The 27680-nt window shown below is 34.7% G+C and overlaps 1 protein-coding gene across 1 annotated transcript in view; it reads left to right on the top strand.

Moving 5' to 3' along the window:
* Positions 1–25200, top strand: part of LOC126890036 (protein mono-ADP-ribosyltransferase PARP11-like) — a 50333-nt gene extending 25133 nt beyond the window's left edge. Inside the window, exon 3 of the mRNA XM_050658853.1 lies at positions 24808–25200. Coding sequence (XP_050514810.1) covers positions 24808–25067 — 260 coding nt within the window. The 3' untranslated portion in view covers positions 25068–25200. The remainder of the gene's footprint in view (positions 1–24807) is intronic.
* Positions 25201–27680: the final 2480 nt, after the last annotated feature.

Raw genomic sequence — 27680 nt, forward strand, 5'->3', positions numbered from 1 at the left:
TCTTGGTTGCTTATAACTTAGGGCCAACCACTGCTGTAAAGACTTTTAATTTTGCATGGGTTGTCAGGGTGCTTGTACGCCATATCTTATTTAGTTTTGCGAAAGTGCTCTTGGTCTTATTTATTCTTTTCCAGACGTCTTTGAGTACACTCTATTCTTTTTCGACATAGTACTTCCTAAATAGTTAAACTCGTCTATTTCTTCTCTTACTCTTAGTTTGTATATTTTGTGTCGCATTCGAGCTCATCGATTTGGTCTTTCCGTTATTAATTTTTAATCATGACTGGAAATGAAAAGGACTTGCAAAAGAATATTACAATCTGGAATGAAGTACTAAAAGAAAATTATATGAGAATAAATGGGAAGACGAAAAAGAAATTGATGGCAATAGCAGAAGAAAAGCTAAATTTGAGAATAAAGTTAGAAAACCAAGAAATAGAGCAAGTTAACCAATTCCAATATTTGGGAGTAATAATAAATGAAAATGGAGGACAAGAAATCGAAGTGAAATAACGAATAAATAAAGCAACGAAATAGTACTTCGCTATAAACAATACATTTATAAATAAAAAATAAGTGTCTAGGAAAACCAAAATAAGTGTATATAAATCAATGTACAGACCAGTACTCACCTAGGGATGTGAATCCTGGGTGTTAACAAAAAGAATAAAAAGTCAAATACAAGCTGCAGAGATGAAATGCTTAAGATTAAGAAGAGTTAGAGGAGTGACTAAAATGGATAAAATGAGAAATCAGCAAATAAGAAATGATTTAAAAGTATAACCAGTTTTATAATTATTAGAAGAGAGATAGCTTAGTTGGTGGGGGCATCGCCAAAGAATGGACGGCAAGCGACACAAGAACAATATGGGAAGCAAGACGCGACTCACGAAGAAGAAGAGGAAGACCAAAAGAAACATGGGATGATGCGATAGCAAAAATATTGAAGAATCGTGATAAGTTGTGGAGAGAAGCCAAGATGTTAGCTAGGAACAAAAAGGAATGGAGCAGATTTGTACATAAGAATTAAAGAGTTGTTTGTTATCCCTACACCTTACGGTAGAAGGGATTATATATATATATATATATATATATATATATATATATATATATATATATATATAAACAAACAAATGAAATAGAGAATGCGGAAAAATCCCCTTACGAACAATTCACACATCCACTACTTCGTGCTGGGAAAAATTTTTTGAATAGAATCGAAGATCCAAACACCAGCTCTTAGAAATGTGTTTCGCCCTCTTCAACCTCTATGGGCTCATCGGTGAAGATGAGAGGTTGAATATCTTCAGACACATTCCAATCAAAAAACAACATGCGAGACCTAGACATAGCAGGAACGTAAATCTACGCCCAACCTGACAATGCCATTCTCAAGTTTTAATTCCCTAATTACTTTAGAGCAAGTAAGATAATGTTTATGAAAAAACAAAAGATGTAGATCTTTGAAACACACTCAGTGATCAAAAGATCCACAGGTACTGGTTTGGACGACCACTCGTACGAAAACAAACAAATGAAATAGAGAATGCGGAAAAATCCCCTTACGAACAATTCACACATCCACTACTTCGTTGTTTTTTGATTGGAATGTGTCTGAAGATATTCAACCTCTCATCTTCACCGATGAGCCCATAGAGGTTGAAGAGGGCGAAACACATTTCTAAGAGCTGGTGTTTGGATCTTCGATTCTATTCAAAAAATTTTTCCCAGCACGAAGTAGTGGATGTGTGAATTGTTCGTAAGGGGATTTTTCCGCATTCTCTATTTCATTTGTTTGTTTTCGTACGAGTGGTCGTCCAAACCAGTACCTGTGGATCTTTTGATCACTGAGTGTGTTTCAAAGATCTACATCTTTTGTTTTTTCATAAACATTATATTACTTACTCTAAAGTAATTAGGGAATTAAAACTTGAGAATGGCATTGTCAGGTTGGGCGTAGATTTACGTTCCTGCTATGTCTAGGTCTCGCATGTTGTTTTTTGATTGGAATGTGTCTGAAGATATTCAACCTCTCATCTTCACCGATGAGCCCATAGAGGTTGAAGAGGGCGAAACACATTTCTAAGAGCTGGTGTTTGGATCTTCGATTCTATTCAAAAAATTTTTCCAAGTAGGAAGTAGTGGATGTGTGAATTGTTGGTAAGGGGATTTTTCCGCATTCTCTATTTCATTTGTTTGTTTTCGTACGAGTGGTCGTCCAAACCAGTACCTGTGGATCTTTTGATCACTGAGTGTGTTTCAAAGATCTACATCTTTTGTTTTTTCATATATATATATATATATATATATATATATATATACATATATTTATATATATATATATATATATATACATATATATATATATATATATATATATATATATATATATATATATATATATATGTCTTCATATCAAGGCGAGATCCGTTTGTATCATAAGCTATACAAGATGAGATCCGTTTTGCAAGGCGAGATCCGATTTTGGATCTCACCTTGTATTCACGTGTATATAGTGACATCTCGATGTAACAATGGTTGGGGTACAAGGAAATCGATTTTTGTCTGGATCTCATTTTGCACCCCTTTTGGTGAATTTTATATTGCAGTGGTTCCACTAAATCCGCTGTAGAGGGCAGCGCGCGGGAAGGCATAACTCTTGACGGAGAAATTTATAATGCCGAGCTTCCACATGGCTCCGATCCTACTATCCCTACCCCAAAATACTGCAGCAAATGTTGCATTAACGGACACTCTATCGACGAATGCCCTCAAAAAGCATTCGTCTGCCCCCACTGCGGCGGCAATCATAAATCCAGCGCCTGCACAAAACAGCAGGAACCCAAATGCCCGAATTGCAGTGGTGACCACCCTGCATATTCCAATAAGTGTCCACAAAGACACACTATCCCCTCCGCCCAACACGAAATACAGCCACTATCGATCGAAAGATCATTCCCTCCTTTTGAACTCCCAACGGAAACAAAGAACATCCTGTCGATCCAGACTGCTCTGCTGCTGAACCTGTTGCCAGAACTTCGCGAGCATATCGCAGCAATCACGGCTAATCTAATTAGCCAAGTCTACGACCACTCGACAGTGGTCCACGGGTACGGAAGCAATGTCACGGTGACATTCCGCTCCAACTACTAGACACCCTCCCTTATGGATTTCACCCTAGGCACAGTCAACTGTCAGGGTCTCTCCAAAAAGAGACCCCTCATCAAGAATATCCTGTCGAAGCACAACATCCAGATCCTCGCACTCACAGACACTCTGTCGAAAAGCGATCCACACTTCGCAGGATATTCGATCATCCATCGAAACCGCTGTCAGGTTTCACGTGGGAATGGTATTCTCGTGAAACACGGAATACCGCACACCACACACACATTCCCACAAAATTTTCGTCCACCTGACGTGGACTTCCTGGCAATTGACGTGCATATCCCCAATAACGAAACCCTCACGATAGTCTCTTACTACAAACTCCCGGGTCAGCCACTCAGCAGGCACTTGCTTGAGTATTTTTCGACGCTTAGCAAGGCCGTGCTGATGGGTGACCTAAATTGTAGACACACACAGTTTGGTGATCACCGTTCAAACCCAGAAGGCATCCGCCTCACGGATTATCTACTAGACCTTCCCATCTCAAGAATCACCAACACTGAATACACGTTTTTGAACGCCAATGGGGCCTCTATTGTCGACCACATCCTAGTTACTAGTAACATTCTGGATCGGTTCGGGGATAGATGCCACACGGGCGATTCAATAACGTCAGACCACGTACCACTTCTTGTCGACACCGACATACTAATTCCAAAACAACCAAACCCTCCAAGATCTATAAGAGACTATCGTCATGCTAACTGAACTGAATTCCAAAATTTCATCACTCAAAATCTCCCTATGTTAGGCGAACTCGACACTAACGATAGTATCGACACCAGTGCAACCGAAATTGAGAACCTCATCAGTGAGGCGATCACGCACGCAATCCCACTTAAACAAATAACCTATACATCACCGGCACTTCCACAATACATCATTGCCAAAATCCAACAAAAAAGACGTCTTCTACGTCAATACAAGGCCAATAGAAATCCACTAATCAAAACAGAGTACAACCGAATCTGTGCCAGGATAAAGAGGGAGATATCTGACCTAACGGCTCGCCGGTGGGAAGATACTACCTCAAAACTGGACTACAGAGACAGAGGTAAATTCTGGCAGAAATTCAAAGTCCTAACAAAACAAAAACTATCTCAACCATCCCATCTGTTGGTCAACAATCACATAGTCAATTCCCCAGAAGGGAAAGCTGAAGCATTCAGAAATTCGCTTCAAAACAATTTTCAAACTCCAGACAACCCGAACTTTGATCGCTTATTTAAATTCAACACAGAATACATAGTAAATGTTACTCTCAACCACCATATTCTAGTCTATGATCCTATCATGGACCCCCTCACAAACAGGGAAACGGAGAGCTTTTGCCAAATAGGCAAAAACAGCGCTCCCGGACCTGATGGCATCAACCGAAGGTGCCTCAAAAAACTTCCAGAGAGTATCATCCCTCTTCTAACTAAAATATTCAATGCATGTCTCAAAAACAGCCACTTTCCTACTCCTTGGAAAGTGGCCAATACCATCATGCTTTTGAAAAAAGGCAAACCCCCAACCGACGTGGAATCCTATAGACCAATCTCTTTAATCAACACTCTGGGTAAGGTTCTTGAGCTAATCCTAAAAGAGAGGCTCAATGACTTTCTCGAAAACCACAATATCATACCAAAATTCCAATACGGATTCCAGTCAGGTAGATCTACTAAACATGCATTAATAGATTTCACTACTAAAGTTACTCAAACCATCAACGATGGTTCATTCGCCATAGCCACATTCCTGGATGTGCAGAAGGCTTTCGATCAGGTCTGGCATGACGGGCTTGTTCGGAAACTTCTGGACATCGGGCTACCATTACAATTTACCAAAATTGTACACTCATACCTCCACAACCGAACTGTCAGAGTGAAAATAGGCGATCAAAAGTCCACCCCCTTCACTCCACAAGCTGGAGTTCCCCAGGGTTCAGTCCTAGCACCGCTGTTGTACATCATCTACAACAGCGACATCACTAACCAAAATATCCCAGGTACTCGGCTGTTTCTCTATGCAGACGACACGACTCTGCTCACAACAACCTCTCGATACAACCCAAGACTCCTCTTCAGAAGAGCCCAGGCTCTGTTGGACGGGGTCGGCGAATGGTGTTGTAAGTGGAGAGTCACGCTGAACGCGAACAAAACAACAACAATTGTGTTTCGCGCCCCTTCTGTGTCATATAGAATCATAATTAATGAAGACGACCAATATCCACTGAGACTGTTGGGAGAAAGGCTTGTTGTTAGCCCGACTGCGAACTATTTGGAAGTACTGTTCACCAGGACTCTCAACTGGGACGCAGATCTAAAGGCAACTTTAGATAGGGTAAGGAACAGGGCCAGACTTCTCAACCCTCTCTCGGGAAAAATTGGCAAGACACACAAGAAGACTCTCATTCACACTTACAAGACCTTTATTCGACCCGTCATGGAGTACAAATCATGCATCTACTCTCTTTGTGCTAGATCAAGACAAGAGAGGTTGTTGGGGGCAGAACGTAGAATCTTGCGTAGATGCAACTATGAGCACTGGCGATACCCCTCAAACGAAATCCATAACATCTCAAACATCCCCAAAATCACCGAGAGAATAAACTCTCTGAACAGGAACTTCACAATCAAAGTAATTAACGGCCCCCCCTCCGACACACAAGAATCTCTCAAATGTTCCTGTTCATCTTCCGGCCACGTACTCTGCCGAACGCCCAAACACAAAAAGATTCATTTACCGTCTGCTCTAATGCAAACATGCATTGACGAACTCCCGGCAGAGTACGAAAACATCCTTGAGGCTACTCCGTTAGCCTTCCGTACCCACCTATAACATATCCTCTTCCCTACCCCGAACAGGGAGAAGTTGGTTTTTTGCGGTTTTCCAACTTCATTGCTCAATTATACCTGTTCGTCCCAAGAAAATAGCCGCAACTATTTTCTCCACTCGAACGCTCACTGTCCACGCTACGCTCAAAAGCCACCTCCTGACCGCCCACGAGGGACGCAGGTTCGCCTGTCGTTGTACAATGGTTTCTAGGGAGACTGGTCGAGAGCAAAGCACGGACAGTACACGTAAATGTCTACGGAACCAACAACAATCCATCAAAACTTTCTTCTCTGTTGACTTTTAGCCTTCTGGACACCACCGTCCGGCATAACCAAGGAAAAACACCAGGATACGACACTTGCCCCAGTGTGTTTTTCGGACTGTTTGCTTTCACTGCCACACAATACATTCACGACAAACCCTGAAGAGGACAAAATCCTAAACGGGGACGCACATTGAACGCATTTCTTCTTAGCAATTATCTAGACAAGCAAATCAAACAATGTTGGACTGGCGCGGGATCCGTTGTGTATATGGTAAATATATATTTTGCAGACAACCCGAGATCCGGTAAATTTGGAAACATCGCAAATGAATTTCACGGTCAGCTCTCTCACTCGGCTTATGTCTAGCTTGAATAAGAATGTTTACATTATTTAAGGGCTCTGTCCAGAAAGGCGATTGTCAAATATCTCGAGAACTAGACGGCATATCGAAAAAACTTTGGAATGCTTTTTTAATGGTTTTCAAAATCTATATACTTATGCAATAGCAGGGTTCTTATTCTGCCTGCGAAAGCGGTGGGTGTAGCAACTTTGAATTTTCAACTGAAACCCTTTATTTTTAATTAAATAGTTGAAATTTAGAATTAAAAATACACAACTTTTGTTTGAATCGATAATAGCTTCTTTAATCCAGTCGGAAGAGCTTCAAAATCGTCGTTTTGATGTAATTTTTAGGGTTTAGGGGTACCTCGTTAATGTTTATTGATAAACAAAGCTCCAATTCTATTTTACTTCAACTCATTTTAAGGCTATTTCAATAAACTAATCGGTTCTTTTTCAGTTTTTTGGTAAAGTATTGTAACTTATAGACGAAAATTCTTAAAATCGGCTATTTTTCATTTAAATTGTCAATAAATAATTAAATTGAGAAAAAACTGGTCAGATTTACATAAATTTTGTTATTCCGTCCATATAGAAACTAAAACAATTGTTACGTAGTTACACTGAGTGTCATAAAAACCGTGTATTTTTACTCATTTCTTTGAGCTATTTCACGTAATATCGAGATATAAGTTGTATTTTTTACATAAGTTATATTAACGTTAAACTGACTTAATTTATAGTTTTATAAGCAACAATTAAGTATAGCGAAATTTATAAAACCTTGTTTAAATTGTTTTACATGTTCTATAATGCGGTTATCTTAAATTTTGTTTTGAATGTTTTTCTTCTTACTGGTAGACAAAAAATGGCAAAATGTGCATTTTTGACATCAAATTGTTGATAACCAACATAGTTACTACTCAAAATATTAAAAAAACTAACCGTCGGTATAACAGGTTGCCTGGCAACCAGATGCAGAACAGTACCATAAATGTTTTAGACTTTTTAGCACTTTCTTTGAGTGAAATTTAAAATCAGTTACCACCAATAACTTACACCCATGTTCACTCATTACGAAATCTGTTACAAGAATTTCAGCGATTTCAGCCATTTTTTCAAAATTTATTTGGATTTTCTCTAGTAATCCTTCCAAAAGCAATACATAAATGATGAATACCTTTTACACCAACTTCAAGGAGGGTAATTTATACAGGTACATACCTGGAATTATTATATGGACCGTTCATAGGTTGTGATGTTTTTTTGCCTTCTCTACTATCTTCTTCCACTCTCTGCGGTCCTGAATCTTTTCTCTCCAGTTTGCAATTTCCATCTTTGATATATCGTCTAGCAGTTGATCTTCCCATCTAATTTTTGGTCTTCCTCTTGGTCTATTTTTTACTGGTTTCCAGTTCATTATCTTCCTGATTAGTTCTTCTACCCCTCTTCTTTGTGTGCGCCCAAACCATCTGAGCCTTTGTGCTTTAATGAATTTTACTATATCTTCTCCTTTATTTATATTTACTATTTCATGGTTCATCAGCTTTCTATATTCCCCTGTTTCTGTTTTTACTGGGCCATGTATTCTTATAATTTTTCTCTCAATTATTTTTAACTTTTCTTCGTTTTTTGAAGTGAAAACTTCTTTAGGGACGTTGTGCGATTTTTGGATAGGGGAGAAAGCATTGAATTCGCGACCGTCATCGCGACCGTCATCGCGACCGTCATCGCGACCGTCATCGCGACCGTCATTGCGACCGTCATAGCTTATGCTATATATTACATATTTGTATGTATATATAAATTGTATAGAAGTATTTAAATTTAAAATAAGTGTAAAACCTATTTTAGGATGGGGAAAAACCATTTATTTCGCGACCGTCATCGCGACCGTCATTTTGTACGTATATGCATTGAAGTGAAAACTTCTTTAGGGACGTTGTGAACTTTTTGGATGGGAAAATGTATTAAATTGGCGACCGGAAAAAATTATTAAATTAGCGACCGTCATCGCTTCGACGAAATAAATTTTTGAAGTGAAAACTTCTTTAGGGACGTTGTGCACTTTTTGGCTGGGAAAATGTAATAAATTAGCGACCGTCATCGCTTCGACGAAATAAATATTTGAAGTGAAATTTCTTTAGGGACGTTGTGCACTTTTTCAATGAAAAAAAGTATTAAATTAGCGAACGTCATCGCTTCGATGAAATAAATTTTTGAAGTGAAAATTTCTTGAGGGACGGTGTGCACTTTTTGGATGGGGAAAAATTATTAAATTAGCTACCGTCATCGCTTCGACGAAATAAATTTTTGAAGTGAAAATTTCCTTAAGGACGTTGTGCACTTTTTGGCTGGGAAAATGTAATAAATTAGCCACTGTCATCGCTTCGACGAAATAAATATTTGAAGTGAAACTTCTTTAGGGACGTTGTGCACTTTTTCAATGAAAAAAAGTATTGAATTAGCGAACGTCATCGCTTCGATGAAATACATTTTTGAAGTGAAAATTTCTTGAGGGACGGTGTGCACTTTTTGGATGGGGAAAAATTATTAAATTAGCTACCGTCATCGCTTCGACGAAATCAATTTTTGAAGTGAAAATTTCTTTAGGGACATTGTGCACTTCTTGGATAGGGAAAAAGTATTGAATTTGCGACCGTCATCACTTCGCTGAAATAAATTTTGTACTTATATAAATTATGTGTATGTATACATAAATAGCATAGGACATACGCATCGCGTATATGATATAGGTATAGCAGTTCTTGTTGCATGGGGAAAAATAATTGAGCTCGTAATTTATATACTATAAGAAGTTTTCACTTCTGTCGGCACTCCCACGAGTGCCTTCAATTTTTTTTTCGTAAGGCACATTACTTCTGCTCCATAGGCTATCACTGATCTGATTGCTGCTGTGTATATTTTTGATTTTGTTTTTTTGCTCAGGTTTTTGTCCTTGAGTAGTTGGTGATATTTCCAATATACTCTATTACCTGCTTTAATTCTGTCGTTTATCTCTATACTCCTTCCGTTTTTGCCGTCCACCATCACCCCCAGGTATTTGAAGGAATCTACTCTCTGGAATGTATTTTCACCTATCTTTATTTCTGCTATTCTGTTTACATTGTCTCGTGTGCTTATAAGATATTTTGTTTTATTCTGATTGATTATTAATCCTCTCGTCTTTGCTTCTCTTACCAGGGTTAAAAGTGCCTCTTCTAGTCTTTTTTTATCTCGTGCTACCAGTCCCAGGTCATCTGCATATCCTATGATCTGTGTTGAGCTTTGAATAATTGTCTTTTTCAGCCCTGTGTCCCTAATTACTCCTTCTAGAGCGATATTAAATAGTGTCGTCTGTCGTTGACAGACTGTCTCCTTGTCTTACTTCAAGAATATTTTGATGTCATTTGTATCGCCCTCATTTGTTTTAACTTTTGCTGTTGTCTTTTATTGTCATTCTAGTTAGTCTTATTAATTTTGCCGGTATCTCCATTTTTTTTCATTTCTTTTAATAATTGTTGTCTGTATATGCTGTCGAAGGCCTGTTGGAAGTCGATGAATAGTATGTGTAATTCTATGTCATGTTCATAGATTTTTTCAATTGTTTGTGTCAGTACGTGTATTGCATCTATTGTTGATCTTACTTTTCTAAAACCCTGTTGGTGTAGTCCTATAATTTTTTCTGTCTATTGATTTAGTCGGTTTCTTATAATTGTGGTCAATATCTTATACGTTGTATTTAGTAGCATAATTGGTCTGTAGTTGCAGCACTTAGTTGGATCTCCTTTCTTAAAGATTGGTGCGATGTGTCCGTTTTTCCATTCTATGGGCATGCTTTCGTCCTTCCAAACTGTAACCATTAACTTGTGCATTCGCTTCGTGAGCTCCTCTCCTCCGTTGATGATCAGTTCGTTGTTGATTTCATCTGGCCCTGGCGTTTTGTTTACTTTTAGTTGTTTTAATACCTCCATGAATTCCTGATAAGTAGGTGCGCCTTCCTCTTCATCTCTGTTATCTCTTATATCCTCATCCTCTGAATATGCCTTATTGTCGTTTTTGTATAGGTCCGTGAAATGTTTTTCCCAATATTTTTTGTTTATTTTGTCACAGATTTTTTGGTACTGTATTGTTGTTTTATCTATTCGAACAATTTCTTGTTGTCTTTATTATTCGTTTCTAATTCTTGCATTTGTTCAGAGAACCATGTGTTCTTTTTCTTCTATAGAGTTTCAATGCTTCTTGTTTTTCTTTTCTATATTGGTCCAGTTGTTCCTGTTCGGCACTTTGTAGCCATTTGTTTCTTGCAAGGTGCTTCAGTTGACTTTTTTGGTGACATTCCTCATCAAACCATTCTTTCGATTCTTTGTTTTTTTGGAATCCTATTATTTGTTCTGCTGTCTCTATTATGCTGTTCTTTATGTTTTTCCATTCTCCTTCTATTTCTATGTGCTCGTACTGACCCAATTTCTGTTCCAGTTGTTCTGTATATTGTTGCTTTGTTTCTTGCATTTTCAGATTGGCTATATTCCATTTCCTCCTTTTTCCTTCCTTATGATTATTTGCTTTGATTATTTTCATCTAAAGTTTTGCTATCAACAATATGTGGTCAGTACCTTCATTTGCCCCTCTATATGACCTTACGTCTTGTACTATTTGTGTCCACTTTTTCGAAATTAGAGTATGATTTATTTGGTTTCCATCCATTCTTCCTGGTATCATCCATGTTATTTTGTGTTCTTTTTATGTTTATGCCCAGTACTAACTATATATGTATTTGTTGCTGCTGCTAGGTTGCAGATTTCTCCTCCATTATCATTCGTAGTTTCATGAATGGTTTCTTTGCCAGCTACATTACGATTATAGTCCTCCTTTCCGATCTTTGCATTGAAATCACCCAATATTATTAATATGTCATTCCTCGGAATATTTTCACAGGTTTCTTCCAGGATGTCGTAGAATTCTGCTTTATCTTCTTGGTTTGCTTCTTCGGTGGGTGCATAGCAATTGACTATCGAGATGTTGGCTTGTTTATTTTCTTATGTAAGATATCCTTTCATTAACTGCTTTGAATTGTATCAGTTTTTCCCTCATTTTTTTGTTCACCATAAATGCCGTACCATTCGTTCCCTGTTTGTTTTCTCCCGAATAATACATGCTAAAGTTTTTCTTCTCAATTTTTCCTTCTTTCTTCCATCGTATTTCCTGTAGGGCTAGGATTTCTAGTTGGTATTTTTTCATTTCAAGAGCTATTTCTTGCATCTTGCCTACTGCCAGCATGGTTCTAATATTCCAAGATCCCATTCTAATGGGATTTGTTCTTTTCTTCTTATTGAGATTTTTTCTTTATTTTGTGTGCGTTATTTTTTTTTTCGTTAACCGTTTGCATTTCCGAGTCTTCTTTTGCCATGTCAATATCATATTTCAGCCGCTGTTCTTCGTTTATTAGTTTTTTGAATTTTCTATCAGCTGTTCTCTCTCTTCGTCCCATATCTAGATTTTGCCATTCACTATTAATTTCTTGTAGCCGATTTTCGTTTGCTTACCTTTGCTTCTTTCGTCCTTTGCTATTTTAGTTATTTCCTTTTGTATTTCTTTGTCTTTCGATGTCCAATCGTTGTTTATATAGATACGATCTTTATGCTGTTTTAGTTTACGTTTCTTGTTTAGGATTTCCATTTTATCCGTGAGGGCTTCTGTTTCTATTGCGCATACTGTTTCTCCTATTTTTTTGCACTTCTTAGTTTTATTTGTATTTGCAACTCTTGGGCTCTGAAATTTTCCATTTCTTCTTTTAATGTCTTATAATCATTTGTTTCTACTTTCAACCCAGTTACGATCAAGCTTTTCTTTTTGCTAAATTTCTCCAGTTGCTCCATTTATTCATGTAGCTGTTTTACTTCTTTTTTTAGTTTTTGTTTCTCTGCTTTTACACCCATTATCTCTTTATTCGTTTGTTGTTATTCTTTCCTTATTTGTTTTATTTCCTGAAGCATTTCATCGTTTTTATTCATTAGCTCTTTCATTATTGTAATCATAACATTTTCCATGTCTTCCTTGTTTTCGTTGCCTGCTTTGCTTGGTGACCGTTTTTTAATTTTACTTCTATTAAAACAATCATCCAAGTTTTCTCTTTTGCGTTTCGTTTCATCATCGGTTTCACTTCCTGTGCCATTTGTTCCATTTTTAGGAGTGCAGCGCTAAATACCTGGAATACCGATATTAGATTATCAACAATACTTAAAAAATGAAAGTTACCAATTCACCGGTAGTTAATGGGTTATCTAAAAATTAACTGCGCACCAGAGTTGCCAGTTGACCTGTAATTAGGATGGGGGATTAAAATAGATACGAATTCACCGGGACCCGGAAATATGCACACCCTGATATTCAAGTTACGTAAACTCGTCCGATTGGCGCATGACGTCAGCAACAGAGTAAAGCATAGTCCCGTCTATGCGTACGCGAATAAAATTTGAGAATAGTCAAATGAATGAATTATGACTAAAAGAAACTAAGTGAATTTTATAGTTTAGAGGAAAATTATTAAACTATTTACTTTTATTTAAATTGATTTTCAGTTATTTGTAAAGTTCCCAGTTTCTTGATTATATTGGTATCCGGAAAATAAAAATATTCATATAATCGACATCTAATAAAATTATTATATTTCGTTAGTTGGCAAAAATTGATTAGTGGCCTACACATTAGTAAATATAATTTTTACCAAGGGGAAGAAAAGCCCCAAAATAAAACCATAAATTTAATGGATTGATAAAAAAACAAAATTTTTTACTTTTTAAATAATGTATTTCATCAGATTTAAGTAAGAGGCTTGGAAAAGACAATAAGTTTTACAGTTTTCATGCCATGCACTTTATTTAAATTTTGTGCATGTGAAATAGACGTACATACAGCAACTATGTAGCAGTTTTCATAATTTTTCTTTTACGCAATGTCAGGTTGTTAAGAGACTTGTTTAATTCTTTAATTCGGAAGTACATCGAAGACCTAAAAAATAACTTGTTCGCTTTGTTAGAAGAGTCTACAGTTACACTTTTGGACATAAGGTTTTCTAAATAATTTTTAGTTACCAAAATGGAATCACCATTCATGTGGAAGGAAAAATTGTCTCCAGTTACTTAATATATGACAAGAGAGTGTCTGATGGTTTACATAAACCACACTTACTCAAATGATCAACCCACGCGTACGTTGAAACATCTTCGGATTGAATACTGGAGTCCTTCAATTTATGGCAGATCTAAACAGCCAAATTCTCCAAACCATCATACTCGAGGTCACTAATGTTTTTTCATTCTGACTCTCATTGAAAACTTGAAAATCCACAACTGTTTCGTTGTTAGAATCCAGCCTTTGGATCAATTGTCCAGAAATTGGTAAATCTGGGATGTCGTCTGTTTAACCCTTAAACGCCCAACCTTTTTTAGGTCCCATGTACGCCCAAGGGTGGGTAAAAAATGTCCACCTTGAAAATAGCTAATATATTTATTGAGAGTTGTTGGAAATGAATTAAACTTAAGAATCTGATGCTCAAGGAACACAGCATCTTCTAAAATATTAATATAAACAATTTACAAACCTTAAAACAAAATTACAATGTAAATCAAAATTAACATACCAGTAACTGCCAGTAATTCAGATTTGTCGATTTTCTCCACATTCTTCCTTTCAGCCTCCTCATTGGCGGATAATTATGTCGATAATGTAATTATACGTCGATAATTATATGGATTATGTTCCTACCAACGAGAAATTATAGAGAAACCTTTAGTAACAAGTTTTACCAAAGGTGTACTTTTTATGCCCACCCATATTTAACTCAAGATATTACTTTTATTTTCAAAAATATCGGTAAAACCAAATTAACATCAGATAAAGGGAATAAATACTACGTAATAAATAAGTTACAAGGGAATACGCATTAGGTGGACATTTTTTACCCACCCTTGGGCGTTTAAGGGTTAAACGTTCGAAAATTCGTTCCGTTGTCTTTCCTACCCGTATATAACTTTTATAAAATATAATAAAGCTTTTTGTAAACACTTTAAAAAAAATTTAATGGGTTTTCCCCGAAAAGAGCTTCATTTTTTGGTACTATGTATCACGTTAAAATATTTGATTTGGAATTTGAAGGATAAGATCGTCTTTTTTATGACCTACAAATTTACTTTTACTGGTGCTATAGACTAAGAATATACCATTTTTTCGTTTTTTTTATATGCTAAATTTTTTCCAAGAATATTTTTTCGATAAAATACTTACTTTTTGAGTATTTGCGAAAAACCGCCGAAAAACGTGTTTTCTTTTTGTTGAAAAGTAAATATTTTTAGTCGCAAGTGACTCTAGTACCTACTACTGAATTAACCTAGTACCTAAGTTAAAAAAACTCTATAGAACAAAAGTTGCTTAAACTTAGTCAGATCTGTTTCCGGACTTATTTTAAACGTATATTTTTTCACCCTCCAAGTAAAAGCAAACAACGGCACAAATTCAACTTTGAAGTGGGGGATGGGTAGAATCTAAATCCAAATTTTCATGCAATTAGGAGTTGACCCTGAAAATTATGTGTGTTTCTTTTTATATTTTAAATCATTTTACTTAAAATCATTTTTTAACTATCAAATAATAATTACATATTGAGTTATTTTATTTTTTAAACTTTAATAATATTTATAAAAAATTTTACTTTCTTGTAATGTATTTTTAAAACAAGCAATCATTTAAATAATTATTTTGTAACAATTTGTATTATTTAAGAATATAATAATTATATTTTGGTTTCGTAGTAAGTGTTTTTTAAGAATATTAATGTATAGTTTTAAAATATTGTATTGCAAATAATTATCATTATTAAATGGTTATTATTTGTGAAGTATTCTTTTTCCTTTTCACACCCTTATGTATGTAACAAAACTAAGGGACTTTCTGAAAGGTCAATCGTAGACGTTAAAGACACAAAAGAAGCGATACCTACTTAAAAGTTACATAAAGAATTCGAGACAACGCTGTTGCTGCCGTCACACGGTGGTCCTTTTTCATAATCTATGATTGCAAAAGGTATAAAATTTATCTTAAAATAATCGGTTGTAATGACACTCATTGAATACCTAGATAACTAGGTAAACAAAATAAATCGTTCTTAGAACTCAACTCCCACCTCGAAGTGAACAATTGAAACCGAAAGTTGTACTTCTTTACCGAACTTATGCTCAGTAGTTTCAGGCAATTTACCAGCGCACGTGCCCTTCCAAAGTGAATTTAAGTGTACCTAAAACTGTTATTTTAATATTTTTTTGAAATGGAAGTCAAGCGACAGGTATATTTACAATATTATAAAACAATAGTTGTACCTCTGTTGATAAAAAAAATATTTGATTGTAAAGATGATGATAGATTAGCACTAAAATAAGAATTTGTAAAGATTCTAATAGAGTAGAACTTTTGGGATTGTTCGGGATTGTTGCTAAACTATTTTTTTATTGTTACTTTATTCATTTATCTCTCAGAAAAAGTTACTCTTGTGTGCTCGAACGTGCTCTTTCTATATTTTTTTAATTTTTGTACGTTCTTGTATTTTACATATACAACAATGTTTTACCTGTATACGAATTTTCAGTCCCTTATATTTAGTCTAAGAGCTGGGAGCGGATTTTGTGCGTGATAAGTAATATGGAAAAACTATACGGGGGTATATTGAATTAGTTGTGCACATGACTTTCCCCAACAGCCGGAAACCAGAGTGGGGGCGAGGGTAGTTATAAGGGGTCAAAGTCGTGGTTTTTATTATTTTTTTTGTGACGCCCATGATGGAGATAGTGCACCAAAATTTGGGAATAAGTAGATCATGACATTACTAAGTAAAATCTCCAGGGGCGGCATGCTGCGTGGCGGTCAAATGTTGTGATGCGTCACAAAAAAAATAATACAAACTGTGACTTTGACCCCTTAAAACTACCCTCATCCCCAACTCTGGTTTCCGACCCTGGAGATTTTGCTTAGTTACGTCATGATCTACTTACTCCCAAATTTTGCTTCACTATCTCGATCACGAACGTCACAAAAATCCCTTATAATTTTTATATTCACCCCTGCCCCCACCCCTTTGTCGGCACGCAACGTTCCGCCCCTGGAGATTGTACTTACTTACGTCATGACCTACTTATTACCATATTTTGGTGCACTTTCTCGATCATGAGCGTCACAAAAAAAAATAATAAAAACCGCGACTTTGACCCCATATAACTACCCTCGTCCCCCACTCTGGTTTCCGGCCGTTGGAGAAAGTCATGTACACAACTAATTTAACATATTTCCGTATAGTTTTTCCATATTACTTATCACGCACAAAATCCGCTTCTATCTCTCCGACTAATTGTGGTGTAATACTTTTGCAACCATAGATCGTCAGAAAGGACCACTGTGCGTCATTGACTCCGCCCACTATATATCTTTATATCGTGGGAAATATACAATACAACACGAGCTCCAATCGCTCGACTAATACTCTTTAGAGCTGGCATCAGTGTGTGATCTCGCGTTGATCGGTAAATATCTAAAATTTCGTATATAAGTCCTCCCCTTTACTTTTCAGCTACGGATCTCGTTTCGCTGTAAATTTATCAGAAAAATTTAAGTACAAAAATCTTTTCCCCTCTAAGTGTGCCATGATTAATATGTTAATTATAAAGATACTTATGAAAAATATACTCCAATAATTAATTTCCTATTGGTGGATCTCGGGTTGTCCTCGATTTAGTCGGATCTCGCCTTGATATGAAGACGTATATATATATATATATATATATATATATATATATATATATATATATATATATATATATATATATATATATATATATATATATAACAAGGTTGTATTCTTGGGGAATTCAGCAAATTTTATGTGAAAGAAAACACTTTTTACTTGATCCAAGCTTTCGTAAACTTTAATGAATCGTTTACATCATCAGGGTAGACTGTAATAAAAAACGATGGTAGTTTTTTTGGTATAGGACCTTATAAATTAATATACTCACAGTAAGTTGTGGTTGTTCACAAAAAGGTGTTGTAAAAAGTTAATTAAAATCATAAAATGTCTCTTGAAGTTTAAAAAGTGATGGTTAAAATATTTTTTTACATTGATAACTACAATTGTTTTTTAAATTGTAAACAGTTTTTTAAAAAACAAAATATCACAGAATATATATATACTATGACAGATCGGATTACACAAGTAAATAACAGGCAGGAAATATTAGAATGATTTATCATAAAAAATCGGTTTTTAAGCTATTCAGCCATGGTCTTGTTATTAATAAGTATTGAGCCAACTCCAGTATGATTTGAACAAAAGTTATAATGTTGTAATCAAAGTCATTTGAGATTGATAGTAAGTTATTATTGTTAAGATATAGTTTTTTTTTTTTGTTTTTTTTTTTTATTTTTAAGTATTCTAATATAATATTAATATATATATATATATATATATATATATATATATATATATAAATATCATTTATATATATATATATATATCATTTATATATATATATATATATATATATATATATATATATATATATATAAATATCATTTATATATATATATATATATATATATATATCATTTATATATATATATATATATATATATATATATATCATTTATATATATATATATATATATATATATATATAAACAAACAAATGAAATAGAGAATGTGGAAAAATCCCCTTACGAATAACTCACACATCCACTATTTCTGGCTGGGAAAAATTTTTCGAATAGAATCAAAGATCCAAACACCAGTTCTTAGAAATGTGTTTCGCCCTCTTCAACCTCCGTGGGCTCATCGGTAAAGATGAGAGGTTGAATATCTTTAGACACATTCCATCAAAAAACAACATCCGAGACATAGACATAACAGGAGCGTAAATCTACGCCCAACCTGAAAATGACAGTCTCAAGTTTTAATTCCCTAATTACTTTAGAGTAAGTAAGATAATGTTTATGAAAAAACAAAAGATGTAGATCTTTGAAACACACTCAGTGATCAAAAGATCCACAGGTACTGGTTTAACGACCACTCGTACGAAATCAAACAAATGAAATAGAGAATTTGGAAAAATCCCCTTACGAATAACTCACACATCCACTATTTCTGGCTGGGAAAAATTTTTCGAATAGAATCAAAGATCCAAACACCAGTTCTTAGAAATGTGTTTCGCCCTCTTCAACCTCCGTGGGCTCATCGGTAAAGATGAGAGGTTGAATATCTTTAGACACATTCCATCAAAAAACAACATCCGAGACATAGACATAACAGGAGCGTAAATCTACGCCCAACCTGAAAATGACAGTCTCAAGTTTTAATTCCCTAATTACTTTAGAGTAAGTAAGATAATGTTTATGAAAAAACAAAAGATGTAGATCTTTGAAACACACTCAGTGATCAAAAGATCCACAGGTACTGGTTTAACGACCACTCGTACGAAATCAAACAAATGGAATAGAGAATGTGGAAAAATCCCCTTACGAATAACTCACACATCCACTATTTCTGGCTGGGAAAAATTTTTCGAATAGAATCAAAGATCCAAACACCAGTTCTTAGAAATGTGTTTCGCCCTCTTCAACCTCCGTGGGCTCATATATATAGAAAGAAATTTAGGATATTGGGTTATGCAGCAAATTCATTTGCTGCATAACCCAATATCCTAAAGTTCTTTCTATTTACTGTCAGCAAAGACTTCTTGTCTTCTTATATATATATATATATATATATATATATATATATATATATATATATATATATATATATATATCAAGCAGTGATTCTTGAGGATGCAGTCTATTTTTGGCCCACAAGACAAAGAAAACTCTTTGACCTACTGTCAAGCTTTCTTATCTCTTACTTCTTACTCATCTTCAATAACTCAAAAAATATTGATTTATTTTTATAACATTATATAACAAATTTTGCTTAGAATTTGTCCCTCTATCGATATGTGGGGTTATTTTTAATAAAGTAATTTTCACCTCCGAGAAGGGGTGGTAACCACCCTCAGGGTAAAGGCGCAAGGTGGCACCATGTCACCTTTGTTTGTTGGGGTATCCTCTAACCACTCACCAATTTTCGTGAAAATCGTTGAAGGTTCACCGAAATTGAAGGTAATAGTTGATTTTTACCTTCAGTGACTGCACTATACAAAATAAATTGCAATTTAATGACCTAATGGCACGTATTTTGGGAGCTCATAAATTATTAAACGATATTTAGTCGCCAAATAATTAATTTAATGCATTTTAAGTACAACTCTCTCTTAAGCCTGGAAAATGGGGTGGTTTGTTTGCGAAGGGGTTGTAGCTCAATAATCGAAATGCGCATGATTTAAGAATTTATTCTTAGAATATATAAGCTATTGGAATAATATTTCTGATACAATATATTTTAATTTTTTTCAGCATGTTTCTCTTAAGTAAAATCAATTAAAGGGTTGTTTGTGGTGAAGGGGATGAGCTCAAAAATCGAAACTATATCATTTCAAGAGCTCATAAATAGCTCGTAATTCTGCCGCAAAAATCGATTCAATATCCCTATTTTTCAGTTGTGGGGGGGGGGGGCTTTTAATATTAAATTCCTGCTCAGTGGAACGAGCTCAAAATTTTTAATTTGCGGAATATGAAAGCTCATAAATAGCTCATAAATCAGGGCTATTTGTTTTTTAATTTTTGCAAGTGGGGGGAGCCAGCTCAACACGGGTTGAAATCGGACTTTTCGTTCAGAAGTTATCGTGCTATTAGTCACATATGTATAGTCGCCATTTTGAACGCCTGCCATTTTTGTAAAAGGCAAAATCTGAGGTGGCCTCATATCTAAATTTGAACCTTTGTATGTGTAGCATATGTAGTCTAAATTATATGCTTCTACGATTAAATGCACAATAATTCTTACAATATTTGCACGAATCTGCCACACATAGCTACATGTAAAGATAAGTTATGCATTTATTAAATGGTAATTAAAATAACTAAAAAGTTCAAAATATTTCCTAAAAAATATTTTTACGCTCTTTTCAATGGTGGTATTAACTTTTTGAAGAATTAACATATACAGGGTGAAAGAATTGAAAAAAAAACAACATATTTTTACATAAAAAATCAGGAAAAACACACCTTCTGGTAAACCGATTCTTCCGGTTCAAGAGCTCAATCTTATACACCAATAATAAAACCCATATACCAAATTTGGTTGAAGTTTGAATTTTTGGTTCAAAAGTTATCGTGGTATTACTCACATATGTATCGTCGCCATTTTGAATGCCCGCAATTTTTGTAAAAGGTAAAATCTGAGATGGCCTCGTATCTAATTTTGAACCTCTATATGTGTCAAGGGCGGATCCAGGGAGGGGGCCATGGGGGCCATGGCCCCCTCCGAGAATTTAGAATAATATAAATGTAAATATTTCCAGTTCAAATGTTTTCAATTTCAAACACATATATAGTCGGAAAAATGAAAGAATAGGGCTTTTCATTCACAGTCATTTGTTTCGAGCTTCTGTCATGTGTCACAGAATATTAATATATCTACGTCATACGTTATTATTGGTATTGTAAATGATACAAACCAAAGACGTATGACGTAGATATATTAATATTATGTGACACATGACAGAAGCTCGAAACAAATGACAATCGATGAAAAGCCCTATACCCATGAACGATCACATCAATCACTTATTTTTAGGCCAGGGTAATAAGACAAAAATATACCCTGTTCGTGACACTCGAGCAGCCAGGGTACTGAAGCGTTTTTTCGACAAGTAATACCTATAGGAACAAATTGTAACTATTTCCTGCGTAGGATCTGGCGGCCATTTTTATTTATAAACAATTAACTGTCAAAAAATGGCATTTTTACCTTTTTTTTCAAATCAATGGAAAACAGTGAAACTTATGATTTTTTTAGTACAAATATCTTTGAGATTATGGAAAAAGCTTTAAAATGACATATTACAAAGTTTGATATACTCATTTATTGTTAATATAATTGCGAAAAAAGGTCGGAATTGCAAAAAAAATTATTTTCGCAATAACTGCTGTAAAAGTTAGTGTACAGGTTTGAAATTTTTGTCAAATGAGGGTTCTTTGGTGCTTAATATGTGATAAAAATTTCAACTCGATTCATTCAATTGTTTAAATTTTATTCGAATTGTTTATCTCAGTGAGCATTTTTTTTGCACTAACATAAGTCAGAAAAAAATGACGTTAGAACCATTTCACAGGTGTCAAATGGAAGAGCATGAACTATATTTTCAACTTGGTTTAAAAAAAGCGAATAAAAAATGCATTTATTAGTAATAAATAATTGTGCAAAAGTATCGTAAATCTTTCCTTATAAACTTTTTGAATAACTTTTTCCAAAAAAATTAACTTTTTTACCCTGTTTTAAGTGCACAACTACCAAATAATGTTATTTATATCATAATTGATAAAAAATTGTAATAAATATATATAATTTCTTATATAACAAAATAAAAAGTTTATAAGGAAAGATTTACGATACTTTTGCATAATTATTTATTACTAATAAATGCATTTTTTATTCACTTTTTTTAAACCAAGTTGAAAATATAGCTCATGCTCTTTCATTTGACACCTGTGGAATGGTTCTAACGTGATTTTTTTCTGACTTATGTTATTGTAAAAAAAATGCTCTCTGGGATAAACAATTTGAATAAAATTTAAACAATTGAATGAATCGCTTTGAAATTTTTATCACATATTAAGCACCAAAGAACCCTTATATGACAAAAATTTCAAAGCTGTACACTAATTTTTACAATAGATATTGCGAAATTATTTTTTTTTGCAATTCCGACCTTTTTTCGCAATTATATTAACAATAAATGAGTATATCAAACTTTGTAATATGTCATTTTAAAGCTTTTTCCATAATCTCAAAGATATTTGTACTAAAAAAACCATAACTTTCACTGTTTTCCATTGATTTGAAAAATAAAGGGAAAAATGCCATTTTTTGACACTTAATTGTTTATAAATAAAAATGGCCGCCAGATCCTACGCAGGAAATAGTTACAATTTGCTCTTATAGGTATTACCTGTCGAAAAAACGCTTCAGTACCCTGGCTGCTCGAGTGTCATGGAAAAAACCTTATTACCCTGGACTATTTGTATTTTCTGTCCTTTTGTATAAATAACAAACGTTTGTTATAGAAAAAGACATCAAATACAAAATAAGTGATGTGATCATTCATGGGTATTCTTTCATTTTTCCGACTCTATATGTACAAAACAGGGGATAAATATACGTTTTCTGGACTAGAATTGAAAAAAAGAAGTAACGGAGAAGCTTCAAGAATGATTTTTGGGTTTTTTATAAATCAAAATGTTGATAATTTTACAAAGTGCCAATTGTTAGAACGATCTTGAGAGCCATAAAAATCGTATAAATTTCCATATTCTATACACACAAAGAATAAAAAAGAAGTGAAGCATTACTTGGGTCACTAGCACTTAGACTTAGAACAAAGGAGTTGGTTGGTAGTTTCGCACAGTCAAAAGAAACTGTTTTACAGATATTGCGTTGCATTTTTCTAATGAAAAATATGGTCACAATAACGGGATGAGAGCCCAAAGCCTTGTCACGAAACCTTTAACATCTTTCGCCAAACTCATGAGCAAAGACGGAGTCATATAAACCTATGAAAAAACATCATACTACAAGGAGGGCGTTCAGGTTGAGCTGGATTTTCTAAAAAGTTATAGCAACCCTTAAAAGCCAGTCATTAACCAGATAGACTCTCAGAGGTCTAAACAGAAACAAAAATAAAGAAAGACTACGACCAATAGTAGGGTCTATAGTCTATAGTGTTCTTAGGTCGACAAAATATTCCTCTAAGAGACCATCGTGATGATGGCCTTATGCTTCTGAACGAAGATGCTGGACCTAGGAATGAGGGGAATTGCTGTGGTACTAAGGCAAAACCCGATCGTGTTAAGGTTTAAAATTGCATCAGGAGATAAGACTCTTAAATTATACCTATCCACAGCATCTTCCTTAGCAACATGCATTAGTAGCAGCAGTCAAAATCAATTTATAACATGTTGTGGTGAAGAAATAATTGAACAAATAATATTTGACGAAACGACTGACGTATCCCACGTGGAACAGCTTTCTCTAAATTTGGGATATATACACAATAACAACATTCGTGAAGACTTTGTCAAATTTATTGACGCTTATGAGAACCTAAAAATAATTAGTAAAAATCAAGAAAGAGGGAAAGAACAAGCTTCTCCTGACAGGAGAAGCATTGGAAAAAATAGTATTAAACTTGTTGAAAGAACTGCACTTGGATCCGAAGAAATGTGTAGGAATCGGTACTATGGAAGGAATGGTGAGTTTTAAGGCACTTCTCAAAGTCTGTGAAAAGTGACCTTAAAACTCACCATTGTAACCCTAATTTTTAAAAATTGCCCCCCGTACTTCTGGTACTCCTCCCCAAAAAAAGTTTATGGCCCCTCCCGAAAATCGGTCCTGGATCCGCCCTTGATATGTGTAGTATGTGTGGTCTAAATTATATGCTTCTATCATTAAATGTACAATTCTTATAATATTTGCACGAATCTGCCGCACTATTAGTGAACCATACGCCGCCCAAGCAAGTATTATTCGTCGTTGAAATTCACAGATCTGATTATCCTTGCTTATTCTGATTTCATGACCGAGATATACCTATGTACTGTTCTGTCAATTCGACCTCGACCACTTGATTTTGGATAGTTAGGTGTTCGCTGGAAGCAAAATTTGTCATTTTGGTCTTACTGAGGTTCATTTTTAGACCTATTGTTGAACATACGTCTTCTAATTCTTGTAGCATTTGTTGTGCTTCACCCAGATATTCGGTGATAAGTACTATATCATCGGCAAAACGCAGATGGTTGAGCATTTCCCCATCTATTTTTATTCCTATATTTTCCCACTTTAGCATATTAAAGGAGTAGTCGAGGACTGACTGTTATAAATAATTTAGGTGAGATAGTGTCGCCCTGTCTCACACCTCGCTTGATATGTATTTCTCTAGTGGTATCATGTAGTTGTCTGCGCTTTAGTCATGATTAAGGTCAACAAAAAATATTTATGATTAAACAAAATATGTTATTTTAGGTACCGCTTTTGGTTCCAGATTCGGACAAGGCGTAAACTTTGCATCTGAAGCTTACTTTGCAACACGTTTCTGTGACTGTGGAGGTAAAAAAGTGATGATAATAGCTCATGTTTTAATTGGTTACAGCTGTAGAGGATATATTGACATGGTGATACCACCGAATAATTTTGATACCAGCACAAACGACAAGCAGAACGTATACGTTAAATACGACGATAATAATTTCTATCCTTCTTACCTTATTCACTTTGCTGAATAAGATTACAAGAAAAAGAATCGACCAAGTGTCACTGAAAGTTTTAATATTTATTATAAACTGAATATTTATCTATAATGTTTATTTATTTATAATGTTTAATAATATCATGCTGAATAAAGAATATTTAACAATTGTGCATTTGCTTCATATATTTGGTTTTAATTGCATCAAAGCATTTTCAAAGCTTTAGCCGGAATCCTTCATTCTCGCATATTTTTTCATACAGCTCAAAAGATAGAAATAGAATTTATGGAATCGTGTTTCGTTTATTGCCGTTAGAGTAGATGCCACATTTGAGAAATAGATTCTTCAGTTTGACAAAGAATTTTCTCAGATGGGATGAAAAGAGGAGTGACAGAGCAAAAATTAATGCCCTTTGACAGAGCTATGTTAGCTGAATCGGATATCTGAATATCTGAGAAATTGTGCACAACAGTAGAAGGTTGTTTATTTCAAAGTGGCTGTGGATTTTATTGGCAGATAAGTTGGGCCAGTTTGCGTTTCTGGGTTTGGGTTTTGTTGTTGTGTTGGGCTTTTTGGTGAGAAGGACGAACGAAAGTGTCCCATAATAATGGATGGATATTGTAAGAGTGAATGTCATTGTAGGTTTTGAAAAGTTGGGAATTTGTTGTGTCTTTGCATCGTGTCGATTAAATTGAATTTCGAAATAGCGAAAAACCAGTTGTTCTAAGAATTTTGGAAATGGATGAAGATTTGGTGTGATGTTTAATTTGCAGAGATTTTGAAATCACATGATTGTCACGATAAGATCTAAGAAAAGCAAGGTCACAGGGAAGACGGCATTTGCGTGTAAGAAGATTAGAAAAAGATTTAGTTAGAATGAAAAATTCCTCCCCGTAGAGGAAAATGAAATATTCAGTAGTAATTACACGAGAGCTCTAAAATTATCGATTTGTATCCTGAGTGACCCTTTGACAGTTTTAATTTCATGAACCGAAAGGAGTAAAATTATGTCAAAGTGTCACGATGGCAAAACAAATCGATAATTTTTAAGAGCTCGAGAGTAATTCGATAAGATTATTTCATGAATAAAACTTAAGAAAGTACTTAGTAATTCGATAAGATTATTTCATGAATAAAACTGTCTTTTTAAATCATTTTAACTAATATTTTATTGATATCGTCACCGTCACCTGCATATTTGCTAAACCTGTTTCTTGGTGTTTTCTGTGACAAGTTGTAAAACGTTAATTTTCATTAATGCCACTGAATGTTCATTTTTTAGTAGCAACGAAGGGCATCTAACGTAATACTTGACGACGGGAAATTATCAATAGTAATTGCACGAGAGCTTTAAAATTATCGATTTGTTTCCCGAATGACACTTTGACAGTTTAAATTATGTCAAACTGTCGCGAGGACAACAAGTCGATAATAATTTTAGAGATCGAGTGTAATTCGCTGAGATTATTTCATGAATAAGTATTTTTAAATCATGTTAACTAATATTTTATTGACATCTTCACCTGAATATTTACTACACCTGTTTCTTGGTATTCTCTGTGACAAGTTGTAAAACATTAATTGTCATTAATGTCACTGAATGTTCATTTTTGAATAGTAACGAAGGCCATCTGAAGTACCTAATGCTTGGCGACGGGATATTATCAAAAATGATCGCTGTAATTTTTATTTCTGTAGCCTTCCTATTGGTCAGAATCTCCTATGAATGAAATAATCAAAAATTATTTGCATTAACATCACAAGAGAGTGAGAATAAATTGACAATAATGCGACAATTTTTAGAAAACTTAGAATAGACGCAAGGCAATAGACACGAGAACCCGCAGGGCTCGAGTTTCTATTGCCCAATTACAACAAATTTTAGAAAAAGTGGAGCCTTATCTTCTTATTTATTCTTACGGTCGTGTGATATTCGCAAGGTTGTTTTTTAATACTTACATATAAAATTGTATAAAAACATTCAGTAACATTGATTCCAATTAATGTGACACACATTTTTCAACTTTCAAATCATAAAACAAATTGGGTCTGTTCAGACTTAACATTCAAAATGCAATTAATTTAAATCTTCCTCTTAAAACAAATGAAAATATTGAGGTAGCAGTCCATCACCTTACAACAATCATTCAACAGGCAGCTTGGAGAGCAAAAGAGAAAACTAAGAAAACAGTGGCAGACTTCCAGATCTCCTGGGGACAAAACTCAACTGAATAGGGCCACTCGCATGCTTAAAAGAGAACTACACAATTACAAAGATCAAGGCATAAATGAATTTCTTGAAGGTCTCACTGCGACGGATGACACAAATTACTCTATTTGGAAACTCTCAAAAAAACTTAAACATCAGATCAAGCATGATGGACCCATTAGAAAGGAAGATGGTGATTGGGCCAAGGCAGATGACGATAAAGCCCAAGCTTTCGCTAATCATCTCAGGCAGGTTTTTCAACCTCATCCCAGAATTGTCCCTACGGAAGAAGAAGAATTCATTCACAAGAGCTTAGAGGTACCCTACCAGATGTTACCTCCTATTGAAAATATCAAATAAATGAAATTAAAGATTTAGTTAAAAATCTTAATATCAAAAAGCTCCAGGGTATGATTTAATATCGGGAAAAATCTGCAAAA

This window comes from Diabrotica virgifera, chromosome 8 (assembly GCF_917563875.1).
Source record: "Diabrotica virgifera virgifera chromosome 8, PGI_DIABVI_V3a".
Taxonomy (NCBI): domain Eukaryota; kingdom Metazoa; phylum Arthropoda; class Insecta; order Coleoptera; family Chrysomelidae; genus Diabrotica; species Diabrotica virgifera.